Source organism: Lepidochelys kempii, chromosome 17 (assembly GCF_965140265.1).
Source record: "Lepidochelys kempii isolate rLepKem1 chromosome 17, rLepKem1.hap2, whole genome shotgun sequence".
Classification (NCBI taxonomy): domain Eukaryota; kingdom Metazoa; phylum Chordata; order Testudines; family Cheloniidae; genus Lepidochelys; species Lepidochelys kempii.
Window position 1 is genome coordinate 2,924,216 of NC_133272.1, and position 23,492 is coordinate 2,947,707.

Sequence of the window (23,492 nt, forward strand, 5' to 3'; positions counted from 1 at the left end):
CATTTCCCAAGTGACCTCGTAGTTTGGCCTCCTCTCCTCTTCAGGGCTGTCAAACCTGACCTCTGTGTTGCTTTGGGCTTCTTTACTCTTCCTTCAGCCAAGTAATGCAAAGGATGTTCTGCCTCCTTGGGGTATTCTTCTTTAATCTGTCATCTTGGCATTGAATATTCAAGTTGTGTTAATCTGTTCCTGTGTAAATGTGATGGAGAACAGGAGAGTGAGAGATTGGCAGCTGTGTCCCCGGCGTCAGGTCATGCCGGGCACAAGGGAAAGAAAAAAAAAGTAGCAATGCTTTCACTCTGCAGAAGAGGTTAAAAAGGAAAAGGACCCCAGTTACTGGGAAGAAGGATGATCCCAGGGATAGGGCTAGGAATCGGGAACAATTAATTCTTCTCCTGCGCTGTGTGGAAGTATAACATTGTATAAGTATAACGTTGTATAAGGGGACATGCTGGATACATTGTATATGAGAGGGCATGCCAAAACATGTTACAAAGTATCTGAGGGAGCACATGTAGGGACAGTTAGCTTTTGAATGGAGAAGCAATTAAGATAGAGCCAGCATGTCTAAGAAGCAGGCATCAGAATGGAAGGTGTGAAGGGCAATTAGTTAAGTTAACTGGAAACTGTTAAAGGAGATTGTTAAGGGTGGCAGGTAATTGAAGATACGTGACTGGTCTCAGGGATCTCGAAGGGTGGTGACTAAAATCTTTTTCTTCTTTTGTCTGTAACTTCTCTGTAACTTGTTCTCCAAAAAACTGTATAAATTAAAAGACACAAGCCCCACTCGGGGGGCTCACTTCTAAATGTATTAGCAGAGCAGCTTTGCTAATAAAACAGAGTGGTCTGATAAATTGTGAGTCTGAGTCAAACTTTGACAGCTGCCACAGCAGGTCAGTTTCCCCATCTCTAAAGTGGGAATAAGGCTCTTACCATCCCCTGGGAAACGTTGTATAAATGTTAAGTAGTACTATCTATTGCAGGGTCCCGAGTTATTTAAAGCAACCACCCACCTGCTTCTGTTCAGTCTCTTCTCCCAGCTCGTTTAGGAACAGATGGTGTAACTTCTAGGGAGGTGTGGGCTACGTGGCCCAGCAGCTCCTTTCCAGCTACCAATGCTGCACGGTTTTGTTTTTCCTTTTGTTAAGCTGATCTCCCAGGTATTTAGACCAGTGCAGTCTCTGTGCTCACACTCCAAGCCCAGAGATGTGACATGGAACCCACAGCATGCTCTGCTAAAGCGATTGCCTGGGTTCAGGGCCAGCGCGTGCCCCCCAAAGCTTCTTTCTCCTCCTCTCTCTCTGCTGCGGAGAGCATCTCACTGTGGGTTAGTCCATGGGACGTCTCAGTTCCCTGCCTGCCTTCCAAATGTATCTCCAGGGCAAGTTTCTTGACACCCACTCCCAACAGGAGAGATTTGTGTTAGTGAGTAAAAGCTACTTAAACCCCCCAACCCTCCTTGCATGCTGCCTCCTGCTAACGTTCTGCTATGGGGCACAGTGCAATGAATACCACTTCTTAATGTACCCTCTCCACGCACCTGGGAAGTGAGCATGTTCTTCCTACTTTCAGGACAAGCTGAAGGCCAGACTGGGAGAGACTGGCCCAAGGTCACACAGCCGAATGTCCACAAAGCAGAGGTAGGAATTAGACCACAGTTCCCTGTTTAACCACTAGCTATTGTGGCTTTCTGAGCTGCAGGCAGGAATGATTCTCTCTGCTCATGCACCCAAACAGAAGTACAGCATTACACAAGTGGCTAGATCTGTCAGACCTTCCACAGAAACACTGGGTGTTGCCTACTTCTACAGGCAGAATACTAGCCTGGTTGGACCCTTATGATTATTTCTTTCCTCCATCTGCCCTACCTCTCAGTTTTCCTCCCTGCAACGTCTTTATCACCAGGTACAAGGACTAAAGTCCAGGTTTGCAGCTTTCTTTCCATGTCGGTACCCGCTGGCTCTTTTCTCATTTAGACAGAACAAGCACGCTCACATTTGACCATGCATGTTACATTTTATTGTTTGTTCTCATGCCAAGAAATACGAAGGAAAGTATATAAGATACATCATGGCATCCTGCAGAAAAAGAAACATCACCAAAAAGGAGCTCCAAGCTGGAATTCCAGTTACATCAAGGCGATTTGTAAGGATCAGTCTGTAAACCTGTACAAAGCATGATCCAAACAGTTTGGCTTCAGAACAGGATGAACCTGGTAGTGTGACAATGGGGGATACATCCTGGGCTTCATTGTAAAGGCTCTGTTTTTTGTCTTCATGTAAAAAGCCCTGAAACAGAGGGTCCCTGCTCAGAAATGAGATCAGATTGGCATGGTGAACCGTGTTTTCCATTTCTCAAGTTCCTTGTCATGATTATTTATATAGATATTTGATTTTTCATTACCAGCTAATTAAAAATTATTTGAAGAAAAAACTTGCTACAGCTTTTTGAAAAGGTTTTTCTGCCTTGGCTTGAGGCCAAGCATTTGGCTAAACTTGGTTGTGTTTTTAACAAACAAATATATTTGTCAAAAATGGGCTTAAAGCAGGCTTGCTGATTTCAGTCATAACTATTGAGCCATGACTGGTTCCATAAAGCTGTAAGGACCAAACTTACGTAGATTAAGGCAAGGATGCCAAATATATGGCCCAAATGGAACCCACCTGTTTGTTTATGCAGGCAGCCTCACATACTCAGATTATTCAGAATCTAAGCTTTAATTTTCAGAAACAAGTAACTTTCTGGCCCTCCGGGCTCCACAGATAAACTCGGTTCACATTGGGAAGGGTACCTGATGCAACATCTGCCTGAGTGTGCGGACAGCCTGAAACCAATGACTCCAAGGTGTGAACTCCCCTGTGCCCTGTTAATCTCATTGGAGCATCAACTGTAAAGCCCAGCAATGACACTTCATTGTCAGCATGACGCATTCCGTTACTGGGCAGTTTAGCGTCTGGAACAGGAAAGTGGGAGTGAAGCTCATGGGACTCGGGAATTGCTGCAGGCATGGAAATGCAGAAGGAAGAACAGAGCAGACTTTCACAGGCAGGGAGGAGGAATGAAGCAGAGAGAGGATAGATGGGAAGAAATTAAAGCGCAGAGCAGAAAGAGCAATGGCCTAAAGGGGGGCAGATCACACACACACACACACCCCTGGAGTGACAGTGAATGAGACAATAAGGGGAATGTGGATAGTTCATCACATGAAGACTGATCTTCATGCAAACTTCCCAGTGTCGTCAGTGAGGAGCCTGCTGTGGATCTGAGGGTATAAAGTCCTGAATTCAGATGCCGGCCAACAGACCATAATTAAACGTGGAATCCAGTGCTCTCCTCGCCAGGTGTCTGACACTCCAGGACTAGGGCTGGACTCACTAACCCGGTCACTGGGGCTCTTCCATTTTCAACTCCTCACTTCACAGGACCAAATTTCACATCGGGAATTTTGTCTCTTTCTTCCTTTTGTTTGTGCTACAATCCATCCCGCCTCTCCTGCAGAATCTGTCCGTGAAACTGACAGTGAACGAGTAACTGTAACCAAGTTGCCTAGTACATGAGTTCTCAGCCCTTTTTAAGCAGCTGGTGAGGGGGCCTTACAGCACACTGACACAAAACCGAGAGCTTCTCTGCCCAGTTGTACTGGGCCTCACGGTGAGCTATTACCTTCCTCTTAGCATCCCTGGGACCAACAAGGGTTTCCGTGACATGCCTATAAGCTGGAGCACCAGGAGCAGAGATATGTAGATCCCCACCCCCTGCAGATATGTTGGTACTCTGACAGAAGCAGTTTAACTTCACACTTGTCAGTCACTCCCTGGGCCTGCACTCTCGAGTCCTCCCTGAATTCAAGTTTATACCCGTTCTTCCCTCCTTCCAGCCTCTCCAGACCTCTCCCATCCTACTGCCTCTTCCCAACAGCAGGTGAGACTGGATTTCCACGGCTCCATTCGTTTCTTCTGCCTCCACCCTCTGGGCTTCATGTGGATTCAAGCAATGACGTCTGGAGCAGGGAGCTTCTCTTAATGTAGGCTGGGTTTGAATTTTGCCTGCGAAATTAAAGACTGTACTGCAGGGCACAACTGACCAAACCCTGAGGATTTCGTAGCCCGGACACCTGTAACTGTGCCAGGTGTGTGCGCTGAGGCTGGGGCAGTAGCAAGTTAACAAAGAGCAGAGTCACAAGGGATGCACAGGTGGGTGTGCAGGGGGCAAATCTACCTAGTGTGTGATCCTCTTCCTCTGTTATATGAACTCAGTGGAACTAGTGAGTCAGTGGTGATTGGATGCAGAAAACAAGGTGGATTGTACTCAACCACTCTGGCGAACTAGATCATTCTTAAATCAGCAGCAATACATCTCAGCACGCCTGAGAATATTTTGTTTTTTTTCCCATTGTTGGTTTAAGTCCTCAAAGTATGTAGATCCTTGTAATTCCCTGCGGCCACACTTTGTGATGCAGATATTAAGGGAAGGAGGAAGGATACTTAGCAGTGTCTTGGGCATGACGCCATCATGCACTGTTGTGACATGAGTCAGGGCAGGAAAATAGTGAGAAATAGGGGTTGAAAAAGAGATTCTTCCTGAACAAATGCAAGCTAATATGTCGGGGGAGGGGGAAACTGCACCAAAACAAAAATCCGATGGGAGGAGGAAAATGGAAATGCTAAATGACCCATGAGTGACAGCAAACAGCAAAATGGATAGCAGCTTGCTATGAGAGAGTGTGGCCGAAAAGTCCATACAATTCTGGGCTGCAAATGCAGAAGCATCATGCTGCAGAGCGGGGAGGAGAATCCCTCACTAGAAAATACCAAGGAGCCTGCTTCTATGCTACTGCATACAGCTCCAGGGCCTCTGGTATAGGGATGAGCCAAGTGCTTCTCATTAAGTACAAACTCGTACTGAACCCCACTCAAACCTCTGTACCATGCGCGGGACTATTCTGGCTACACTGTTGGCAGGAAGGACAGGACCTTTCCCCAGAGAACCGCTCTCCTGACACTCCCAGCCCTTATCCAAGTGGAAATTTTGAACAGTTTTAGGTTCAACTATCATTACTCCTCAGCAACCGATAAATCCTGAAACTGGAAAGAATTCAGGAACTATTAAGGGGAAATTTCTGAGAAAAATATATTGATGTGTACACAGAGTATAGCTAAATGGTGACGAAGGATGGGGCATCACTGAGTAACAGCATTTGAAATCTGTAAATCCCAAGGTGGGAGAGGAGGCGTTTAGGGTAGGGCAACAAAGTATGTGAATGGAAATATTGAGCAAAGGAAGCCACTTAACCGCAACGTGGTGCATTAGTGTATTGGTGCTCTTCCCCGACTGCCATGCTTTCATGGATTGTGGCTACATGCTATGATTGTGATTGACTAGAGCACTGCTCTCGGGAGACTTTTGACTGGATCTAAGCACAAGACGAGAATGAGGGAGATGGCTTTTAAAGTGTGGAGTAGTGTAAAAAAATCTAATCCTGTGTCTAATTAGAAAGAAGAGTAAATCACTGAAGGAATGTGTCTTCATTTTTCTTTTTTATTATATTTAACAGTGAGACAGAAAGCTGTTGTCCTGACAGTTTGATGATGTAGGGTACGATAGAAAGCAAATCCCATTTGAATGCATGCAACAAATTATCACTGCAATTTTCTTTCTAAGGCAGCTCTTGCCTTCTCATGCATTCAGATGAATTCTGCTTTCTCTGTCCTAGTCCGCTTCGTCAGACAGGAATGTCTTCTGTAGAGGATCTTTAAAATGGCAGCTGCCCATGGGGGACCATTCATGGTTAAGGATCCACCTTCCCTTTTGAAAGTGCAGTGTGTGTAAAATCCATACCAAGAAAATATATATTGTTTTATATACTTAAATTGAGAGGGAGGATGGTCTTCTGGGGACTGGGAGACAGGATAACTAGTTTCTCTTCTTAGCTCTGTTACAGTCTGTCTCCTTTAGCAAGTCATTTAACTTTCCTATACCATAATTTTTCCATCTGTACAATAAGGATAGTGTTATATTTACCTACCTCACATGGGAGTCGAGGGTTAGTTAGTTAATTTTGCCAAGCACTTCACGCTCCTCGAGGGGAGGTGCTATATAATTATAAAGTAGCATGTAAATTCTTATTTAATAAATATTTGGTTGCAAGGGATTGTAACTCATTACTGCAGTTTTCCTTCAGTGTCACCTATTCCCATTCCAGAAGGCTCTTTTTGTTGTGATTTCTAAGCACTCCCAAAACGCAATTTGTCAGTTACAAGTGGGTTGGGCCAGGGAGCAAAGGACAGGAAGATGCCTGAAGAGGAAGCCGTGTCATTATGCAAGTCAGAAAGGAGATAATGAACCTGAAAGGCACGTTCTGTGAACTGTATGTGCTGATTATGGGGATCTGCATGGGAAATGAATACCACGTGCAGTCCTGTTAAGTGGCCAACCAGGGGTTTCTGATGAGTTGCTGGACAAAGTATCTGGCTGCCTGAGGCAGCTGGATGTCTCAGACACTGTGAGTTTACACCTCGTGCATCGGGCATTGCTCAGCAAGAAGCTATTCTGCATGAAATGTGAAAAGGGAAATCAAAACACACTTGAGTGCAATAAGCTACTGTCCCTCAGCTCCCTCCTTGCTTAAACTCACGGAGCTCTCCCTAAGCGCCAAACACTCAAAGTCAGATAACAAGAGGGATGTTGCAAAAGAGTTGGGCTGTGTTCTAGAAGTTGGTAGTTTCTAATCGAGTGCTGGAGACAGGAACTGAAGCCTGGAGATGCGGGAAAACATAGCACGGGAAAGCAGGGTAGTGTAGCAAAAAGTCAAATGGTTCTGCATCCTAAGAATTGCTTCTAGCCGGAGAAGCATGTTCCTAGTGTACCCAGGGAATTCTGTGTTACTGTCACCGAGCTTCTGAGCCAGCCTAGCAAAAGAAAACATATTAATGAGGAGCACAGAAATGGGTGGCAAGGGAATTCTCTCAGCTAACTGCCAGCGGGTTTGGTTCAGAGCTTCCCAAGAGACTCAAAATTACTACTAGGGGTGTGAGGGAGGAGAAGTGTGTTACTCTGCTGAGGCTTGGGAATGCCAGCGTTCGCAGAGCAGTCAAGGGTGTGGCTGGGTACCGGCTTGTAAAATGTGGATGATGGAGTGGTCAAAGTGTGCCCAACTGCAGCTCTCGTATAACCCCCATTGGTGAGTTTGCAAACAGCACCAATCGGAGATCGGGGGGGTCAGCTGGCACAAAGCCATCAACAAAACCTGGATAAAACCTCAAGCGAGGAAGTGTCACACAGAATGTTGTGTACTAAAAGCAACAAAACCCAGCCCGGGCAGAGTCAGAGGTGATGAAGTATGTCATGAGGCCAGGGAACGGACTGTGAGGAAAATCCCAGGCTCTGAGCTGCTGGGAAAAGCTCAGCAGTGAAACACGTGTTGTGGAAGGTGATGGGAAGGCCATGGACAAAGATTTTGAACCCTGCCGAGCAGAAGTCTGTTATTTGTATATAACGCACTTAAAAACTGACCTTTCATGGAGCTGAGCCAAGCTGCGTGGATGGTTACAGCTGAAGAGGGGCTAAAACAGGCATTTGGGGGGATTGTCAAAGGGGAGCGAGGGTGCAATGAGAGACTCCCCGTGGGGCCTTTGAAATTTACCCCCAGGCCAGTAGGTGTCTTTGCAGTGACTGTGACGGGCTCTGGGTTGGGCCTTTGCTCCAGCCATGATGGACATGGTATAAATGCTCAAGTGGACAGAATCTGCTCTCCGGTCCTGGGCACCGCTGCTGCCTCAGATTCCCGCCTGCACAAGCGTTACCTCACTGGGGTGCAGAGAGGTAGAAATGGATTGTTCCGAAGAGAAGAGACAGTTCCTACCATAAAAGTCCCAGCGTGGGGTTGGGGTGCGGGGGACTCTCCTGCTAAGCTGGCATTCCTCATGCAGCAGAATCCCTGCTCTCCCAGCTCTGAGATGCTTTGGAATGACGGAAGAGCTTTGTACAAACAGACATGGAGCAGGATGTTCCCAGAGGCATGCAAATGGTCGTTAGCTTTCCCCTCCCCCCAATCAAAAATACAAAATCCCCCCCACCAGATCCTCCACCTTTCGCTGTGGTTTTGGCCAGAGCTGCAGAAAGGTGCATGTGATGTCCCCCTGTAGTGGCGCTCTCCTTTCTCCCTCACTGAATTGATTTAATCTCCCGATGGCAGTTTGAGCTTTTTCATAGAGATGGAGAATTTGTCGATACAAAAAACAGGATTTGTCCCAAAATTGTAAAGAAGGTTCCTCAAAACGTCCTGTTCTCTCCTTTTTAAAAAAATTTAAATTTCAGGTTCTTTAAATAAACCTCATTCATGAAGTTCTCCTCTTGTCCCCTTTTTGTCATACTCTCCCTCCCACCCACCATCTTTGTTACTGATCAGGAGTGCGGTAGCGGATCTCCCTCCATTCCACCTCTCCTTGGGGTTCGAACCTCTTTCCCAGTCCTTGTCGAGCTGCTGTGTTATCCAGTCATTTTGTTTGGTATGAAATCATTTTCCAACAGGCTGTGAAATAAATGCATGCACTCCCTTGGACGACGCTCCAGAAGAGATGTTTCCTCCGGCCGCCCTTCTAAATTGTAACATGGTTGCTGCAAGGGTAAAATTAAAACCCTGGGAAGGAAAGACGTCTTCCTCTTCTTCCAGGTATTTTCGTGCTAATTGGTCTTCTGAAAAACTGTGAAATAAAGAGAGTCTTAGTACGGCCTCTACAAATTAAGTTACGTCCCCTCCCGCTCTTGTGTGGTTCCACTGAGGCCAGCTCGGTCCTTGGGGGAGTTGGAGTGTTGTGAGGTCAGCGCACCTGTGACCTAGCACAGCAGTGGTGTCAATGGTGCTGACTTTGTGGATTGGTTTGTTTGGAAGCACTTTGGGCTGGATCCCCAAGAATGCAGATTCATGTCTGAATCGCTGCACTTCTGCCTCATGTACATGCTTCCGTTCTTCTAAACCATTGGTCCCCATCTTTCCCAGACCATGCCCTCATGTTACAACCCCCCTAAAATTGTGGGCTCCCCCTCTCTGCAGGCACAAGAGAAGGTGTTTACAACCACTGAAACCTGGGTGCAGCCCACAGGTGGAGAAAGTAGGTTCTAAGCTGTTTGTTACAATGCATTCCTCCAATTTCCAGCACAGCTCCCAGGGGATTCTGGGGTTTTTCACAGGGCCACCGGTGCATTGTGGGATGGCTGTCCGAGCTATTTCAGCCTGTACTGTCCACAATGGCACAGAAACATTCAGGCTAGATTGGTATTTAGCCCTGCAGTCTCATCCTCGTGGTATTTCACACACGGACGTGTCCCTTGCATGTGAGCACACTGTGTTTTTCAGGTGTGCTGCTAGGGCCTAGCCGGTAGATTCTCTAGTGTGGGCCCAGGCGCGGAGGTGCCATGGTGCTCGTGCGCCAGCTGGCCAGTGGGGGAAGAGGGAAAGAGGCATTACCTGTGAAATTGAGCGAACAGTACAGCACAATGATGAGGAGTCCCAGGACAATGGAGACTATGCTGAGCAACCTGGCCATGCGCCCGAGTCGCCGAGCCCCATCCATGTCCCCCTGCTGTCCGCTGTTCCTTGACTGGCAGAAAGGAAGACACAAACAAGTGCTTGTCAGTGGTTGTGGTTCCAGCTCAGTGGCTGCTTTGTGTCTGTCATCAGCCTTAACCCATGCAAAAGGGGAGCTGCTCTGTTAGCAGCTGCGTCTAGACAACTGCATTAGGATCACCTGGTATGAGTGTCCTGACTTGCAATCCAAGTTTGTCAGCAGTCTTCAGTAGCTTCTGAAGCTGAACTGCCCTGAAAAGTCCTGGCTGGCATGTGTGTTCTGCTCCTCTGTACAGGACGGAAGTTAGACCAGAGCAAGGGAGGTGTGTAATTGTCTAGGTGTGTGTCTAACAAATACAGCCCATAGGGGCTATGAGGCTTAACATGACCACAGCCAGCGGAGATTCTGCTTTGATTCAAAGGGAAGGGTCCTGTGTTTTTAGGAGCTTCAATCCCCAATGTGATTCGCTTAGACAACTCTGGGACAGTGGGGCCGTTGCACTTAGGGGCCACCTCTAAGGGAATCACAGTCACCACCCTCCAGAAATTTACATAACTGAAAACACACACCTGGGTTTAACCCCACCCCCACTTCCTGCTGCTGAGAGAGGAGCAGCAGACTGCAGTCTCCATAGCCGTGCACTGTCTCTGCCGCCTACACTGCAGCTGTGCAATGTGGGCCAAAGTGGGAAATTTTTGTAATATTTTGGATGCCTCTGTGTGCCTCAGTTTCCCCTTGTATGTTGCATTGCTAACCAGTGGGTGCGAAAGAATGAAGAGTGCGCTTGGGGCAGCGCAGGAGACGTGGCAAGGGTGTCACCTAGCTAGCAGGGTGGACCAAACAGGTCATTAAAAGACAGGCCGGGGTTGACTCCTATCAGTGGAAAGTCCATGAAGACAGTGAAAACCTCAGTGGCCAGAACACTAACACCTAGCCCCCAATAAGCCAGAGGCAGGAGGTTTCCCCTCCCCTTGGCAGGGGAGCTGAGCAGAGGCCATCTTGAGAAGTAAGGACTGAGAGGTGACAGGAAGGGGATAATGGTTGACTTTGGGGAGAGGCCCAGCCGCTCTCACCTTGGCCTGAGAAAGGGGCCAGAGAGAGCCTGGAATGGAGGCCAGAGCAGGTTGACTTGCGGGTTGCTCTGGCTTGGCCAGATGGACTATGTCTTAACCTTTATTTCTCTGTGCTAACTGAAGGACGTCCGACACTGTGTCCCAGCTGCCTAAGAAACCTAGCTGTGTTCTCACAAGGCTCCTTAGTGTCACTGGAAATCCTTGTGGGGGCACACCGGTCCCTGCAGAGCGTACACATCTCTCACTAGCAGCCTACTTCAGTTAGACTTCCTGGGCAGAGCTCCCGGTGTAAAGCAGGAGGGCAGGAGCTCAGAGGCTCAGTCTCCGGGGCTGGAGGCCCACCCTGAAGGAAGAGTGGGACCCCTTGGTGAGGACGGTCTGCCACACAGACGCAAGATTATGTGTTACTGGTGCTGCCTGCATGTGAACAGTGAATGGGCTTTAACTTAACGCTCGGGAACTGCTGGGTTTCATCTTGCTTTAGAGCAGTGGTTTTCAGCCTGTGGTCGGTGGAGACCTGGGATGCCAGAGACTATCTAAGATTTCCAAAGGGGGTTGCACCTCTATTTGAAATGTTGTAGATGTCTGCAAATGAAAAAGGGTTGGAAACCACTGCTTTGGAGTATGCTCCAGCACTCTGCCTCTCTGCTGGACTCTACATCTCTGTGCTGACCTTCCCGGGCCACGCAGCAGCTGTGCGCTGCATGAACTCTGCCTGCAGTGATGGTTGCTCCTGTGCTGGCAGCGGGAGGGAGGGAATGGCCACCCCAGCTTCTCCACTCTGCTGCTTGATTGATTTCTGAATGCGGTCTGCTAGAGGGCGGCCCCTGCCTTGTAACTAAACCTGCTGGTTCCCAGGGTACAGCAGGGGTGGGGGGAGTCACGGGGAGGTGCCTGGAAACTCCTCTATAGGGATCATTCATAAAGGCTGCACAGAGATTGAATGGGGGCTGCCTCGTCCCACCCCAGCTTTGTCCCACTACCGGCCTGCCGTAGCAACTTAATGGGAGCCTGGAGGGTACAGCTAGTTTGTATAAGTAGAGCAGGTTGCAGCAGCTCCCGTCTTTAGGGGGAGCGGCAGCTCGGAGATGACAGGCCCCAGCACTGTCTGAAGCTGGCAGAGAGCTGGGGGGTGGACGTTATATGGTTCCTGTGGAGCTGCCTCTCCCGAGTCTGGTCCCCCCTGCCCGGCAGCAGAGCGGCCGTGGCCCTGGCTGGCTTTCCCGGGGGCTCCTCTAGCACATGCGTACGGGAGAGGGATGACCCCCGGCAGCCACAGAAGCTGCTCTGCTCGCGCACAGAACAGCTGCAGCCTGGGTAGCGGCAGGGCAGGCGTCCCTCGTGTCCTGCCCCTGCTGAGGCTCCGGGAGGAGTGACGTCACTGGGGGGCTGAACGGGAGGGCTGCCTGCCCCGCTAAAACTCCAGGTCCCCCTCCAGAGCTTGAGGAGCAGCGACTACAAGGGAACAGCTGTCAGCTGGGTCCCTGCCTGGAATTGACCCCAGAGCTAGTGGGGAAAGGCTCCATACTGGATAGCAATGCACGGACAGTGGCGAGCAATGTCTCGGTAAAGCCGGACACCCTGCAGCTCCCACGGTACTCTGGCTAGCGCCATGGGGTCTCCTTCATGGCTGCTTAACCACCACGTTGTGCTCTGCAAAGCTGCTGATCAGAGAACTCCACCTCTGCTAACTGCGCTCTGAGGCCTGAGTGCCAAGCAAAGGACCAGCCAGACCACATGTAACCCACAGTACAATTAGATGCAGCTTTAGCCTTCAGAAACAGTGACCGATTAAGCAATTTCCTTGTTATCTTCCCCTTGTAATCAGCAATAATCTGATTTCCAAGGAAAAACACGAGGGCCAAAATTGGGTCATCCCCGATGAGGGAACCAGGTTACTGCTGCTTGAAAGAGAGCGCAAGGGCCAAGTTCCTGCTTCTCGGCTGCAGGGCCTGGGCATGCTAGGCAAGGAACAGAGGCTTGGCATTTAGCAGAGGGCCAGGCACTTGGACAGCAAAGATGTCACTACAATCAGGCTACTCAGGGAGCCTCAGCATGAATGACGAGTGCAGTGGCGAGCCAGGAGGGCACCTCCAGGGCCAAGGAAGATGTTGGCTGCTCAGTAGAAAGCCCTGTTTTCAGTATGTACCCCATCTTTCCCCAAAGCAAACCAATCCCCTGAAACCCTACCTTGTGCCTCTTGTTTCTGGGAAATATTGAGAAAAAATCAGATAAGGAATTTCAGAGCCTGGTGTTTAGAAAAGTCCCCCTTGTTGGGAGGTGTGGGAGGCCTGGGGACGTGTTAAAGGGGTGCAGAGGCCTTTTGTGAAATTCTGGCCCTACTGACAGTAAGGTGAGTTCTGCCAGGGCGGCCAGGCTCTCGCAGGCTTTTACCAACAGTACAAAAGTTAAACATTTGGGATTTTCTAGCTGTAAAATATAAGCATTTCCATTATCCACGGCACCCGATGGTGGAACATGGAGGAATCGCAGTCCAGTGGTTAGGGCGCTGGCCTAGGACTTTGGAGACGTCTGCTCTGCCATAGACACCTGCGTGACCTGGGGCAAGTCGTGTCGGGGGCGTGTAGAGCACAGACCCTGCCCGCCCAGCTGGCCCGGGTAGAAACAGCAGAGTAGGTGGCAAGGCACAGCTTAGGCAGATAGAACACAAACCCACCCGAATCCTAGATGGCTCTCTGCATGCCCAAGCACAGCCTCCTCCCCCAGCATGGCTCTTTTTAGTAGTGTCGTGTCCTGCTGCTGGAGCCATTCCCCCCTGCCAGCGCCTACACACCACCGCATGGAATGCAGCCCGCCGCTCACTGTGACGTGTAGCTACACACACGCAACAGGCTGCCGCAAGTGTAGCCAAGGCCGAGTCAGCCTGTGCTCACTTCCCCGTCTATAACGGGGGGATACCAGCAGTGCCCCGCCTCACACGAGGGGTGTGACAATAAACCCATTAGACCGGGAAGCGCTTTGAGGTCTGCCGATAAGAGCTAGGGTTTTTACTATTATTATATTCTATGCAACTGTAACTGGCTGCACATGCGCCCCTCCCACGAACATGCTAGGATCTTCAGGAGGAGAGCCCTGATTTAGGGCATCTCAGAAGATCTGTCAGAGTGGGGCTCCCCTCCTACAGACCCTGTGCACCAGCCTGATTTATGTTTTTGTACTCATTTAAAAAGGAGATGGGGGAATTCTAGACAAAAACGTAAAAGAGGTAAGATTGAAAGCATGAGTTTCAATAGAGTCCAAAGATCACACTTTCCTTCCAACTTCTGCTCCTTTAAAAAAACCAGACAAACCCCCCCTTGTGAAAATGTCCAGCAATGAACCATTAAGAGGTCCAGCAAGTCCCCCACTGCCATATAACCCAGCATCACGCGTGATCATCCCACCTAACCCTAACCATTCACCCTTAAAGTTTGCAAAAATCTATGCAAAAATCAAACTAACAAATGACTAGACGATCCAAGCCCATTTCCTATCCAAGGTTCTGTTGCCAATATACGGTGTCGCTAAACACCACTAATGGTTACTTCATTAGTCGCTACAAAAACAACAAAGGTGGTGACCAAAGATATGTGACTTGTTACACAATAGATTTAAAACAGTTAAAATACAACTTGCAAGGTCTGCACAGACCTACATCACCATATAAGCACCCCATTTCATAACCCAAATCAATCAGTCATTCCAATTCCAGTCAGACAAATATTCTTCTGCTCCAGCAGCCCAGCACACTTGAGGAGAATGTACGGAACTCCGACATAACCTAACGCAGCCTGGATCCTTTTCCTTTCAGAAGCCGGATTGCACATGGAATAGAGGATATCTAAAATCAACAGTATGCATCCAACAGCCTATTTGCATTACTGAACAGAAGGTGGCAAAATTAAATCAGGTGGGATGACAGTGTGCGATGGATTATAGGGCAGTAGCGGGACTGGCTGAATCCCTTAACTGTTCGTTAACAGATTTTTAACATTTGGGATTTTTAAAGGCACAGATTTTTGTAACAAATGTGTAATTTGGGGGGGAAGATGTATGTTGGACTCCAGAGAAACACGCTTGCATTGGTCTATACGTTCCCTAACAAAACACAAACAAGGAGTGAAGTCCATCACTACAGCTTCTGGATCCTTTTTCTCTAAGCTCCTCTTGAAAAGTTATGAAAAATACACAAGCATTCACATGGAATGTTCTGTGAGCATTTATCGCTGTCCATATATTACTCATTGGGATGGAAGGGTTTGATTGTAACTGATAAATGTCAGTAATCGTGGATTTCACTTTCCACGTAAAAACATGAGTAATTTGTGTCCGTTAATCAATGTTTGCAGAGAGGAAGTTTGTTAAAATGTAAGAACCTCTTGAGGACTAATCAGAGTGCGTGGGAGTAGCTGTAGCTGGCAGTTTAGTGTTAAAAACTAACCACTGTGAAATGATGAATGACTGTGTCGGAATGCACTGTGAATCTTGACTTTATGTTGACTAAATAATTAGCATGTGACTCTTTTTGAAACATGCTAGTGGGAACATTTTAGGAGATAAAACCAGCAACATCATCAATGGAATCCTTCCAAGTTGTTCTCTAACGATAACACTTATTACAGTTACAAAGTGCTGCGCATTAATTGCACTGAGCCTCACTATATTCCCTCTGTAGTTCCAGTTGGCTGGGGCATTCGTCTTCATTTCTCTGACCCTGCTACTTGAGTGGTGCTGTGCGCTGTTAAACAGCCTCTGTGCACACCTCTGCCCAGAGGGAGCGGCATGTTAGAGCTAAGGGGAAGAGATTTCCTGCATGTGTGTTTGCCAGAAGCTGGGAATGGGTGACGGGATGGATCACTGGATGATTCCCTGTTCTGTTCATTCCCTCTGGGGCACCTGGCATTGGCCACTGTTGGAAGACAGGATACTGGGCTAGATGGACTCTTGGTCTGACCCAGTCTGGTCATTCTTATGTTCTTATGTGTAGTGTGCGAAGAGATCTGGGCCCTGGAGATGCTCTCTAGACATAGAATAGTGCCTTAAAGTGGAAAAAAGCAGCCCAGTCCTGACCATCCCTGGGGTTTTACCAGTGAGCACTGTGTAACGTCAGGGGCTGTTTGGTTGCATCCTGTTGCGAGGGGCTGAATGAGGCAACAAGAACAGAGAGCATTTGCTCTTTCCAATGCAGCCTCTCCCAGGATTGGGCCCTGAATGCCTTCCCTTGTTTGGAGAAACTTACGGTTGGTTTGCACCATAGGAGCAGCAGGAGAGGGGGTAAGAGAGAGCCCGGAGTGTTCCTTGGGGCATCTCTCTGTGTGTCTAGCAGACTAAGTGCTTCCAGTTGTAGCCTGGGCTCTGATGCACACAGGCTCTTCCGTTTTGGACGACTGAGCTGTCGCAAAGATTCTCTCCTTTCCTCTCTCTGTCTCTTGGTCCGTGCTCATTCATGCATGTTCCCAGTAGAAGGGGTGGCGGGGTGGGAGGGGAGTTCATTGCACTGGCAATTGGCAGCGAGGCTGGTCCCCAACGGTTCCATCTCCATTTGTGTGTGTTAGCTCTGCTCTCTGAAATGGGAGGGCTGAAAGGAACTGAAACCGATTAACGCAGGCTCAGATCAGCATCACCAAAGCCAGTCCTCAGCTTTGTCAAACAGGGAGACTGAAAAAGATGCACTCAGGTGTCTATGCAGCCAGGCCAGAAGTGACTCATTCCATGAGATCACTCTGGGAGAGGAAGGGGGAGATGGGCAGATGATGTTTCTGCTGACCACAGGACCTGCTGGACCTGAGTGCAGCATTTGAAAGGTGATTTATGAGCCTAACTCCAAAGGCATTTCAATGCTTTCTTCTCTGTTTGCTGCTCAGTGCTAGGAAGAGGCCTTGTGCGAAAAAGCACTGACTTCACGGAAAATATAAGAGTGCAAGCCCCCACAACAACTGGAGAAAAGTGATCGGGCTGTAAGCATGTCCGCCAGCTGCCGCTATGGCTGCAAGCAGTCTGGAGCATGCCCCCAAGGGGAGCTGGTCCCAAGTGCCTAAAGCCTCTGGAGAGCCTGGTTCTTGCCATATCTCCAGCTACTCATGGGGGAATTCTGAGCCATTTCACATACGCAGAATTTATGTCCCCCGCAGATTTCTTTGCTTCCCTGCAGAAAAACAACTTTCTGATAAGGAAGCAAAGGGAAGCTGCAAGAGCAGCCCTGCACCACTCCTTAGCAGAGCAGGTTCATTGTTTCAGGCACCCAGAGCAGCCAGCAGAGAGGTAAATCACTGCAGGGCTGGGGACACCCCAGCTAGTGGCTCTAATCCTGAGCTGGGATTGGCTGCTAGTCCCGGCTGGGCTGGAGGCAAAAGAAGATGGGATGACTTCTTCCCCTATAAGGAGTGGCTGGAGCTGTGACAGACCCACCCCCAGAAACCTCCCCCAGCTGCAGGAAGCTCAGCATCCTACCCTGCTTCTTGCCCCCATTGCTCCTCTGCTGTGTTGGGGGGGAAGGGGTCACTGTATGGGGAGCTGCTCCCCCATCCACCCAACCCCTGTGCATCCGAATCTCCCATACTCAGACACCACTGCCAAGCCTCACCCTGTACACCCAGAACCCCTCCTAGCCCTCCATACCCAAACCCCACCCCATTGAATCTCAACCTCTGCATCTGGAGCCCCCTGCACCCAGACCCCCTGCCTCCGGACCCCCACCCCTGCACCCAGACCACCCCGCACTGAGCTCTCTGCACTCAAACCCCCACCCTGATGACCCCCCCCCGCACCACCGAGCCCTCACATCCAAACCTCCATGCCAATGACCCCCCACCCCACCAAGCCCCACAGCCCCAGACCCCCCTGCTGAGACCCCCACACCCAGACTCCTCCGCTGAGCCCCAACCACCTTCACCTGGAAAGCCCTGCAGTGTCCAATTGCCCCTGCACCTGGAACCCCCCCAACGAGCCCCTGTGCATCCAGATCCCCCCACACCTAGACCCCCTGCTGAGCTGCCTGCCCCCAGATTGTCCGACACAGAATCCTTGCACCCCACACCTGATCTCCCCCACACTGAGCCCCTCCACACTTGGACCTGCCTGGTTGAGCCTGCCCACCCACACCTGGCGCAGGCGGGCAGGGCCCCAGGGAGTTTCTGGGGCAGGCCCAGGCCTTGGTGCTGTGTCAGGTCGGGTGCAGCCTCACCGCTGAGTCTGTGTCCCCGGGGTGGGGAAGCTGCAGGGTGATCTCCCACCTTCGTGCAGCCAGTGGCCTGTGCTCCCCACTGCCATGCTGGAGCCTCTGCATTTAGTTATTGACAAATAAAACATGCAGAATTTTAAAATATTGTGCGCAGAATTTTTAGGTGCAGAACGGCCTCAGGAGTATCTCTAGCCCTGCTGGACATGTGCTCAGCCAAGTTTTATGTGCTTGATCAAGCAAACGTCTGGGTGTTCACACCTCGCTGGCCACAGCGAGCCAATTCATCCCTCACGAAAGCCAGTGAAACTTCCATTGAAGCCACCGGGAACTGTGCCTGCTTGTACCAGGGCTATACTGAACGTGAGCTCTCCATGCTGAGCAGTCTTCTCCTCCCTCAGGACTGAACCAGATCTGGGCACTTCACTACGTGATGCTGGGTGCAGCGCCATCCACCGTGCTCCCTCTGGCTGGGACAACGCTCCTCAGCAGACGAGGAGTGTTTGGCTGTGATATGTTCCTGCGTCCCTTGCACGTACCAAGGTACATACGCCCCATTGCACTTATGTCTAGGGATGGGCAACTTCCTAACTTTCCTCTTCGGTTCCTCCCCCACTCCAACGGGGCGGGTGTTTGACATCAGAGCCCCATCACCGCCGCATAGAACTGCTGAGGAACCCAGAAGGAAGAGTGTGGAGCTACTTTACACAAGGCTCAGCCGGCGGAGGGATACCTGGGAGTTAAGTGGCTCATGGCTGAGTGTGTGGAGCAAGACTCCACTATCCCACAGAGCCAAATGAGGTGAGTCCATCTTCACCCACATCCTGGCTAAGCAGGCTCTCCACTGCGCATCTGACGCCAGCTGGCTTCTGCAAAGAGCCCGCTTCCTCTTCCAGACGGAGGCCTGTCTCTGCGGAAGGCTTGTCTCTAGTGCCTGACACCACGTCCCTCTGTACATCTTGATCGGCTTCTGGGGAACCGCTGACTGCATGTTCCCCGCGGTGCGTTTCTGTGCAGTAAGCAGCGTGCTGGAGCTCTGGGGCTGCTGCCTTCCCTGAGCTGATTTTTCAAAGGGGAGATTTGCCCGTATTGCACAATTAAAAGGATAAAAGGGGCCCATGGGTGGTTCTTTCCTCCAGACTAATTGGGGCGGTGCGAATTGGAACCCAAGGTGTGCGTGTTGAGTGTGCAGGGAGGGGCGGGAGAATTGTTAGCTATGCTCTGCCCTGTTCTCACACTGGCTAATTCTGCCTTGGAATGTGGGAATTGCGTCAGTCTCCGTGAAGAGCTCCAGATGTCATCAGCTCCTTGCAAATACCCGAGCCCAGAAACTGGCCCGGGAAGCCGTAGAAAGGGACTGATGAAGTCCCACTTTCTATTTTGGGGGGTAAGTTTGGCTGTTTGTGGATCAGGAGGAAATAGGCTCTTTTCAGTTTTAGGGATTGTTGTTATTTACCAGTAAAATCCCTAAACTGACCTTGTTGGAGGCAATCTGGACTAGTGCTTAGTGTAAGAGATCAGGCATAAAGCCTCCTGGGTTCTAGTCCCAGCTCTGCCAAAGTCACTGGGTATCACTTTCTCTCTGGGTCAGGGGGATAATGTACTTCCCTACTTCAGAGGGTGTGTAGATGAGGATTAATGAGTTGCTGATTCAGAAGCTCTGCGGGTGCTGAGTATTCAGGGGAGAAGATACTGACTTAACTCCCTGGGCAGCATGGTGCTTCAAGAGTTAATGTTTCAAAGAGCCTTTTAGAGCTTCAACTGAAAGATGCACTGGAAGAACAAAGTAGGCATTCAACAGAATGTGCTCCCCGCCCCCCTCTGGTCCGTAGGCCAGGCTCCATGCTGCTTGGCAGCGTTCTCCTGGGGAAAGCCACGTGGGAGGAGTTGAAAAAAAAAATAAAGGAAGGAAAACAATGGGCCACTTTTATTCTATAGTTATTTGAACAAAAGGCTCCTGTTTAATCTCTCAGCACTTGAACAGAAACTGCTGGAGCTCTGATTCTGCTCTGGTAACTCGGCCACACAGCAGCTAACAAACAGACGGGAGGAAAGACCAGGTGTGAGAATTATTATTGTTGTTACTATACTATTAGACCTATTAAATAACAACTCTGCTGGTGGTAGCCAGACCCCTGAAGGCACACCCCCCCTGCCCTGCGAAGCAGATGGGGTAGAAGGGGTCATGAACACGACAGTAAAAGGCTGTGGGCATCATGTCTTCCCAGTGCTTCCTTACTGGTGTCGGCGTTAGTTGGAACTGGTTGGTGGAGGGGGATCAGGCATCGTCCGTAAGTCAATATTTTCCAGAAAGGCTTTGGTTTGGGATGGGCTTCTTTTAGTGGAGAAATGTCGCCGTAGCCGCAAAGCCGACGCTGTGGGGCGGAATGACTTGTGGATTTTCAGTGGTCTTCTCTGAACATGCAGGCTGTAAGCCCAGAGCATTGGCCTGACATGGCTAGTTGGTGGGAACACAGCACAAATCCGTTGAAACAAACTGATCTCAAGCCTGCCTGAGCCAAATCTAGACCCTCGATGTAGGACAAACAGCCCCTGGGTCCCCTGTCGGTGAGCACAACAGCTGGCCCTGTGGTTTTTGTCCTGACTGTAACTGAATCCTTGCCCCTGCCCTTCCAGCGCTAGTTCACTGCCCCTCGTGGGTGGAAAGCATGACCAGTCTCAGCAGCACTGTCCCCAAGGCCCACCTGGAATGGACGCGGGTCATGCTCTGCCACCTTTCTGTGTCACCTAGGGTGAGGAATGAACGGACCCTGCTCCCAGGGGCTCATCAAGCCACCACTATATCCTGTCAGCCTTTTTTTTTTTTATTCTTCTTTTAAAAGAACTTGCTTTTTCTAACTCCTCCAGCTGCAGAGGAAGCTGGTATGGAACTCTCCCCGGCTGTTTTCAGATGCTGAGTGAACTAGCAAAGCTGATTTGAAAGGGGTCCTGGCTTGCTCTTCATCCCACAGGCCCTACCTCAAATCACTGTCCCATTCTCTGCCCTCCCACTGCTGCTCCTCTGTGGGAGCCTGGGCCTGCCTGGATTCTCTTACCCTTCTCTGCTTTCCGCACAGCCAGCGTGCTTCGGCAGGGCTCTAGCCTGGGCTCCAGGATGGTTTAGCCCTGGGGAGGTTTGTGTGTCCCTGAGTCCCTTGCATTTCTCCCCCGCAAATACACACACACACACCCTGCCCCTTCCCGGAGGCACCCCCAGCTCCGGGGGAACAAACTGGTCTGAACTGGGCAGGATACAAAGGATTCCAGGTTCCCTTCGGGTCTGTAGCTGGGGAACCCTGGCTGAGGGACATCCCCAGCCAGGGCACCCCCAGTCAGCCTGCCCCAGGTGGGGCCCTCAGCCTGCCCAGCCCTGCCCAGGGCACCCCAGCCCAGCCGCACGTGGGGGGAGCGGTTGTGGGAAGGGGCCGACCTCCTTCCAGGGGGTGCTGTGACCCCCCCTTCAGACAGCGACGGGTTCCCTTCTGCCGCCTGCCCCCTCCCCAGCCCCAGAGCGTCCATCCCTGGGGTCCAGAGAGAGGCTTGTCCCGCTCCGAGCTCTGGGGCCGGGCCCGCTGGCGGCCCCGTGGGGCTCCGCCTCCCCCGCTAGCCAAGTTCCTTAGAGCCTGCCCGGGCTGAACAACCCCCAGCCGCAGCGCTGCCGGCCTCTGCCCCCGGCACTGCCCAGCGGGACGCAGCTAGCCGCGTGTGGCGCATCCGCAGGCGGGGTGGCCGGGGAGGCACCGCGGGAGCCGCCCGGGAGGGGCCGGGCGCGGGGTCCTGCTGGTTTTGCCGAGTGCCGGGGAGGGAAGCGCCCCGAGGCCGGGCAGTGCCGGGGGGCCGCCGGGGCTCCCCTCTCCGAGGCGCGCAGGGGAAGTGCCCGGTCCCAGGGCGCGGCAGCCAGCGCATCGCCCCAGCGGCTTGTCCAGCCCGGGCTGCTGGGCGCAGCGCGCTCGGTTGGAAGGGAAGAGCGGGGCGCGGAGTTTAGAAGCGTCCCCTCAAACTTGTGGGGCGGGGGGGCAGAGATGGTGGCCGGCGCCCCAGGACCCCGGAGAGGAGTGCGTGGGGGGGTGTCTGGGCGCCCCAGGATCCCGGAGAGGCGGGGGGGGGGTCTGGGCGCCCCAGGACCCCGGAGAGGAGTGTGTGCAGGGGGTTGTCTGGGCGCCCCAGGACCCCGGAGAGGCAGGGGGGGTCTGGGCGCCCCAGGACCCCGGAGAGGAGGGGGGATCTGGGCGCCCCAGGACCCCGGAGAGGAGAGGGGGGTCTGGGCGCCCCAGGACCCCGGAGAGGAGTGTGTGCAGGGGGTATCTGGGCGCCCCAGGACCCCGGAGAGGAGGGGGGATCTGGGCGCCCCAGGACCCCGGAGAGGAGTGTGTGGGGGGGTGTCTGGGCGCCCCAGGACCCTGAAGAGGAGAGGGGGGTCTGGGCGCCCCAGGACCCCGGAGAGGAGGGGGGTTGTCTGGGCGCCCCAGGACCCCGGAGAGGAGAGGGGGGTCTGGGCGCCCCAGGACCCCCCGGGCGGGCGTTCAGCACTTACCATGATGGAAAAGACCAAGGCCACGATGTTGATGGGCCAGACGGGGCAGAAGCAGGAGAAGATGGCCAGCACCAGATAATCCAGCGGCCGGCCCTGCTCCTGGGCACTGGTGGTGGCGGTGGAGGATGCCCGCCCCAGGCTGATCCGGGAGGGCGAGTGCGGGGCCGCCTCCAGGTGCCCGGCGGACACAGCCTTGTAGGGCAGGCTGTGGCCGTTCTGCTCCGTCTCCAGCGACTTGTCGCTGGCCAGGGTCCCCGAGAAGGACTTGGAGCCCCGGACCCCCTTCTCGCCCTTGCCCTCGCTGGCGAAGAGCAGCTGCTCCGTCTCCTGGCAGCCCGCGGGCAGGGCCGGGCCCCCCAGCGCCTTCTCGAACTGCGCCTCGCTCTTGCTGGCCATGGCTCGCGGCTCGCTCCTGCGCCCGGCTAGATCGCCATGCCCGGCGGGCGGGGCGGGCAAGGCAGCGGGCAGCTGCCCCGCGGGGCGCTCGGGCTGCGGAGGCTGGGCAAAGCGCTGTAGCCCGGCCAGCCGGAGGGGTCCCCCTGCTCCGCCCCAGGCAGGGCTGCTGCTCTCGGTCGCTGTCCTGCGGGGGAGCCTCCTTCCTGGAGCGCTCGGGTGTGAGATCCCCTCCTGGCCCTGCCCTCCCACCACAGCTTGGCCCCTTTCTGCGAGGGCGGCTCCCGCTGGGGTGGGGCCAGCTGTGCCCCTGCCCACATCGCCAGGGGGGACCGCGTTGGAAATCGGCCTGAGCCAGAGAGTGGCAGCCCCCGGGCAATTGAGTTTTGCCAGCCTCTGGGGTGGTCCCCTAAGGGGGGCGTCACTGGATCCTAGTGATGGAGCTGCCCTCGTTGTTTGCAGCGTGGTAGCTGCGCGGGGCGCAGGATGTGAGAGAGACGGGGGGGCAGCTAACAGTCTTTATTGGCCCAACTTCTGCTGGTGAGAGAGAAGCTTTCCAGCGACACCCAGTGCTGCAGAAGAGCTGGGGGGGGGGGGGGCTCCAAAGCTGATCCCTCTCACCAGCAGAAGCTGGGCCAGTGAAAGCTGACACAGTTAGGCTGGGCCCCAGGGAGGCTGCCATGTATGTCTAGGGTGTGAAGGAGCAGGGTGTGTGTCACCCAGTGTGGGGGAGTCCGGGGCCTGCACCC

General features: G+C 52.3%; 1 protein-coding gene across 1 annotated transcript; it reads right to left on the reverse strand.

Moving 5' to 3' along the window:
* Window positions 1–1,996: 1,996 nt before the first annotated feature.
* TRARG1 (trafficking regulator of GLUT4 (SLC2A4) 1) lies at window positions 1,997–23,267 on the reverse strand. The gene is made up of 3 exons (XM_073315168.1): window positions 22,351–23,267; window positions 9,467–9,599; window positions 1,997–8,702 (listed from the first exon to the last, which is right to left on the reverse strand). Exons 1-3 carry the CDS (start codon window positions 22,744–22,746, stop codon window positions 8,683–8,685), a joined length of 549 nt encoding a protein of 182 aa, XP_073171269.1. The 5' UTR covers window positions 22,747–23,267; the 3' UTR covers window positions 1,997–8,682.
* Between the last annotated feature and the right edge of the window lie 225 nt (window positions 23,268–23,492).